Source organism: Gymnogyps californianus, chromosome 6, assembly GCF_018139145.2.
Source record: "Gymnogyps californianus isolate 813 chromosome 6, ASM1813914v2, whole genome shotgun sequence".
In the NCBI taxonomy this organism is placed as follows: Eukaryota; Metazoa; Chordata; class Aves; order Accipitriformes; family Cathartidae; genus Gymnogyps; species Gymnogyps californianus.
The window spans coordinates 33,398,312-33,404,311 of NC_059476.1; the positions used below are offsets into that span (position 1 = coordinate 33,398,312).

General features: G+C 35.7%; 1 protein-coding gene across 1 annotated transcript in view; it reads left to right on the plus strand.

The window, feature by feature from the left end:
* The window catches only part of BICC1 (BicC family RNA binding protein 1), a 115,861-nt gene extending 110,207 nt beyond the window's left edge, over positions 1–5,654 (plus strand). The window contains exons 20-21 of the mRNA XM_050899056.1: positions 1,007–1,106; positions 2,677–5,654. Of these exons, the coding sequence (XP_050755013.1) occupies positions 1,007–1,106; positions 2,677–2,807 (231 nt within the window). The 3' untranslated portion in view covers positions 2,808–5,654. The remainder of the gene's footprint in view (positions 1–1,006; positions 1,107–2,676) is intronic.
* The last annotated feature ends 346 nt before the right edge of the window (positions 5,655–6,000 follow it).

Here is a 6,000-nt window from a genome sequence, read left to right on the forward strand (position 1 = left end):
TTGTCTCTCTCTAATCATGCTGCTTAAGTGCTGGGGGGAATTTTATTCCTGTGCAGTACTGCACAAAAGTGCTTAGGACCTGGCTGCACCTGAGCTAATGAACTTTTTGGATTGCAAAGCACTGGCAGGTGTGGGATAGACACCAGCATGGGTTTGCCTGCAACCAGTCTGAAAGTGGCAAGGTCAATCCTCAATCTGAACCAATAAATCCAGCTGTGCCTCAGTTAATTCTGTGTACAGTTCCTCAGGTTTATCTTCTCTGTACTCCCCTGCATGTTCCATAATACACATATTATCCAGTCATCGATCCTTTCCTATTATCTTAGCCACTCTCTCTAAAAAGGAGAGATGACTCTGTTGGTTTCTAACACTGAAGGTGGTTTTTGTTTGACAGGTGGGGTTTTGTTTTGGTTTTTCTTACCTCAAGAGTTGCTGATTAGGTGTGAGATGAGCCAAGTAGTTTGGCCAGAGTGAAAACTAAACAATTTTCCACTATGTTTCTGTGAATTGTATTGGAAGCAAAAAAACCACAAACATACGTGGTTGCAAACGCTTTGGAATGCTATGAAATACTCAGTGCTTTAACTCAATTGTGTCACCAGTAGTTGAGCAATCATCCTCTGCTAACCTACGATAGTCTGAAGCACCTACCATATCTACAGACATATATACCTGGCTGTTCCCAAGTACATTGTAGCAATTGTGGGAAATAGTCAAAATCTCAAGAGTCACAAATAAATAAGATTAATTGATCTTCTGTGCTTTTCTAAAACTGCTTGCTTTTTAGTTTATCTGTCAGAAGTGGAGAGTAGCAAATTGAGCAACTGTGTGAAGAAGCCATTGGAAAGCAACGATTGCTGTTTACATGCAAAGAATAGGTTGCCAGAGTAACTGTAAAATGCAGTAGGAAAAAAAAATTGTGAAGATATTCTGAACCACATTTATGGCTTAATACTTTTGGGGAGAGACTTGTTTTGCATAATTTTCCTATTTCTTTTTACTCTAGATTGATCTGCAGACATTCCTTACTCTTACTGATCAAGATCTGAAAGAGTTAGGAATTACCACTTTTGGTGCCAGAAGAAAAATGCTGCTTGCAATTTCAGGTAAATAACACAGATTATAATTTGTTGATTTTAAGTATTGTTTGTATTCTTCTCACTTGAGTTGTGTGTTTATAGTTGACAAAGGATCTTGGAAAGACTGAGAGGTAAGAATCTAGTCCACAGAGGTCATATTGGCTTGCCCCTCATCAGAAGGCGCTTAAAACCAGGCTTTATAGAGCTTTCACATTACCGAGTAAGACTTCAGTTGCCTAGTCCTGTGTCCCCTTGTAAAGTTGGAGCTTGGTAGAAAGTTTTTTTCACAGCAGATTGTGAACTTGTTTTATGCCCTAAAACTGTGGGTCCTAGAAACTCTGGAATTACAGGCTCTGCAGAGGCTGAACAGCACTAAATACCATTCGGAACTGGCACTTTCAAGGTTTTGGTTCCCTGTCCAGATCCCTTCATTGATTAGCAGAGCAATCATCCTACTGGGAAAAACTGCCTCGTTTTGGGGGGCTTTGGTTTTCGTTTGTTTTTTTGGGTTGTTTTTTTTTTTTCCAAGGCCAATTGTTTCTGCAAAATGTATAGGTTTGAAAAGAAACATGTAACTCTTATTTGGCATTTTTGCAACGCACTTTAATTAAAAGGGTGTCTTGTACCCTACATGTAGAAAGATGAAGGCCAAATGTAATTTCTTACAATGTGTTGTAGTATATAATGCCTAACTAGATTTTTTCTAATTGTAATAAATAGCATGAGATTTCATATTATATAGGAGTGCTCTGTCATCATTGTCTAGGCAATGAATCTGTATCAGAGCAAGAGTTTTCTTCAGGTGCTTCATTGTAAGACTAGATCATTTTTCTCCCAATTGCATCGCTTCTACTGATGCCATTAGTGAATGTTTTTTTATGAATTTAAAATAGTGGCATAAAGAGGGTAAAAATGCAATGTACTTAGTTCAACAGCAGTCATGAAAATCTATGTAATCTTTCAGTGATTTGTATGTATCATGGAGTTTGTTTACAAGAATAGAAAAGTGGGGAAAGGAAAAACATTTTGGATGAGCAATTGCTAATACAAGCTTAGGGTGCATGTTTGAGGTGAGCGTCTGTTTTTTCTAAGGGTCCTTATTAAAATATTGCTTCAGTGTTGTGTTTAAAATAAAGAATTGTGCATTGAGAAATGCTCAAGATGCTAACAAGCTTTTCTGTCATCTCAGTTTGCATTGCATGGTTGTGCTGCAGCCATACATTCTGCGTGCATGTACCTTCAGGAAGATTTCAGCCTTTGAGTATTATAACAGAACCTTTTTAAAGTGTTTCAGCTATGTCAATTTGATCTAGATCAATATTGCAAAATACCATCTACTCCACACTGTATCAGTGCCAAATAAGAATTGCACCAAATAGATGCCTGCATCCCAAGCAGCTTCTATGAGTCTTCAACAGGATAGTAGGAGTGCCGGGTTAACTGCTAAATTGAACGAGTGCCTCACAGACATTTTCAGTTCATGCTGTTCTGTTTAAAATATTTTGTTTGTTTAAATAGAAGTTTTGCTTTTGGTTTAGATCAAAATATTAAAATTAATTTCTGATGAGGGACTTTTTTGTGTGTGTGACCTTTATAGAACTGAATAAAAACCGAAGAAAGCTCTTTGACCCATCAAACATACGTGCCTCATTCCTGGAAGGTGGAGCTAGCGGAAGACTGCCACGTCAGTATCATTCGGACATTGCTAGTGTCAGCGGTCGCTGGTAGCAGTAAGTTGTGGCTCAGAAAGTCAGCTGTAAAGATGGACATGGCAATCCTGTGGACAGCCTTCACTGCACACCACCCTCTGCACTTTGGGAGTTTGGGTGTCAAGGACCAAAGCATTTTGTCTGCACAATACTGTGCCAAAAAAACAGAGAAAACACATTTTTGTCTGTTATCTTTCAAAACACCAAATGTGGGTTATGTTTTACTCGTGTAGATTGGACAGAATTTGCAATAATAATAATATAGGGTTCTTTGTTTAGTATTTTATTACCTATAACTATAATGTATGCACTGAATTTTTACTTTGTTGAATGAAGGAAGAATGAAGAGCTGGGATGCCAGAGAGCATAGATTTTGGTTTTATCAAGATGGATTTTTCTGGTACTGCTTAAAATAATTATTGAGGTCTTTCTGCACTTTACATGTTCTGATTTCTTGTCCTGTGGAAATTTATTTCTCTCTTTCATTTCCATATCAATTTTTATATTGGCACTAATCAAATTTTTTTCAGGTGTTCCTGCATTAAGTCACATCTCACTATAATGGTACTAGAAACTGGTTCTTATGCAGATTTTTCCCTCTCCTCTGTCTCCCCGGTAGTTACCTGAAAAGATTGTTCCAAAATCAAGCCGCTTGGTAGTGGCCCAGTCCTATTACGCTCTTATGAAGCAGGCTAATGCTGCTTGTAATAATATTCACTCACTGTAACAGATGCAATGAAAGACCAAAATGGACCTTGCAATATTAACCCTTTGCAGTCATCATATTTAACTGCTGCCTATTATGCTAAAACTGTTTTTAATGGTTGTCTCAAAGCAAAGGGCTATTTTTAGTACCCTGCCACTAAAGGACACTTATTTATATCAGACTTTTATTTTTTAGATTCTATACACCTACAATACGTAACAGATTAAACTGATCTACTGCAGATTTATGGTAGAGATTGAAAGGCATTCATCAAACTAGAGCTCTGGGCTGTCAGTTTGATTAAACAGACAACTAATCTAATTTGACAAGACAGCACTGTTGCCATTTAATAAATGATGCATATTACTTACATGACTATGCATGCAGCAATTAAGCAACCTACATAAAATAGGTGTAATAGCATCTGTTTTGTTCAATCTAGATTTGTAATTGTCAGCTGCAGAAGTGTTTAAAACTGGAGATGAACTATTTCTGAAACAAGTTATGTTCAACAGAAAGAGTCCATATTATAAGTGGCTAGAGCTAACTATTGCGTTCTTATACTGTGAAAGTCCAAATAATTTGGCAATATTATTCCTCTGTCTTTACAGATGTCTTGTTATGGGTTTATGAAGGGTTCTGATATAATGAAGGAATTCATAAAGTGCCTCTTTCTGCAATGCAATATGAAGTTTCCAAGCATTAATTTGTTGAAAAGCATTCCCATAAGAAATATTGTGAATTACCTCTACTGTAATGTATTATTTATGTTCAGTGTACAAGCCTTTTGAGATGGACATAAACCACTGTCAAGTGCTCTTAACAGAAGGCATTAGAATAACATTTACAGTAGTTGGTTTTTATGCAAAAATGGGTGAGAAATAGTTTCGACACTTTCCATGGATAATTCTTTCTTTTAAGGTGAGAATACAAAATGATGTATAGAGAAATTTGCACACACAAAGGGAATTTAAAGAAACTATTACTTGAGGGCATAGATGATCAAGCAATAATATAAAGTCTTGTTGCGGTTAGCAAAAAATAACTGCTCAGTACTCATTTCAGCCATATCTACTTAATGGTGTATAACTGGGTGACTTCCCCTGTAGATCAAGTAGCAGTTAGCTTTCTCTGGTTTTAAAATGTACTACAGATCTGAATGGATAAAACTGCATCTTGTACGCACGCAGTTGTTCACATCAACGTTTCTGTGCTCAAAAGCCAGTCTCCACATATCTATGAGATATTTGTGTGTATGTGTGTTACACGGGCAAGAGCAACTTCATGGAAACCCTCGTGGAAGCCACAACTTCTAATTCGAAAACTACTTACACTTGTGCTTACTTCTAAGCATGTAGATAGTTCCATTCACATGGACTACTTATGTGCTTACAGATAAGCTGTCATTTAAATGTTTGCATTTGCAAGACCAGTGTTTGCAAATCAAATTGTATTCAGTTATGTTAATTTTATAAAATATTTTTAACGAAATAAATATTCAGCAACACTTTGTACAGAATTTTCTACAACCCCTTCTTGCTTATTTTGCCTAAACTTAAAAGCATCAAAAAACCTTTACACACTTAGATTTTTAGTCTTTCGTAAGTACATACTATGTATCTAGTCAGTACTATACTCAGAAACTGATTTTATTACAGTATTAAGTTGATGTGGTCTTTTGCTGAGCAGTGCTTATATCATCTACACCAAAGTGAAGAATTTCCCATTAACAACATTATTTTTCAATAGGGCTTCACACAAAGAACACACTGGAAGAAAAAAAATTCTCACTTATTTTGATTCCACAAAGGGAATATGACAGTACAGTGTACCGTATTGTTAGTGTTATATTATGCACAAATATTTGACTTGCTACATAAAAATGTTAGTTTTAAATCTGTGCCTTAATAGTGACCAGTTATCTGTAAATATAGAGCAGATACAGATTGTATTTTTGTGGGTTGTGTCCTTTTAGTGATTTTTTTAAAATAAAAGATGAAATTAAAACATTAAACATGGGAATTTTCAGAACTAATCAGTGTTGCATAAAATAAATTTATATAACTCCCTTGTATTCTGATTGGTTAATGAAGTATTTTTTATATAGACCCAGTTCCAGGGATGCTTGCTTGTTAATAAAATATAAAAAGCAGTATTTGACATAATTGCAACATGTTTCTTTCATATGCTAATGCTCTGTGTGTTTTACTGTTCTTTTTATATCACATACAGTGTGTTTGTCTGGCTTTTAAATTAGAATGCTTTTTTGAGATACCTCTCCTTAAAAATTAGTATGGAAGGAGTTATATTATCTCAGGTTCAATTCATAGCAGGTTTTAATGATTTGGCTTACAGGAGTTTTATTCTTTCTTTGGTCTTCCCATTTTAATGACTATATATGTTTTGGTCTGGTTAGCAGGACAGTTGTATGTGTTCTTTCATGATGGTCATTATACTATCACTTCCAGTGTAGAAGTGGAAAAAAACCAATAAGGATTCTTTATTT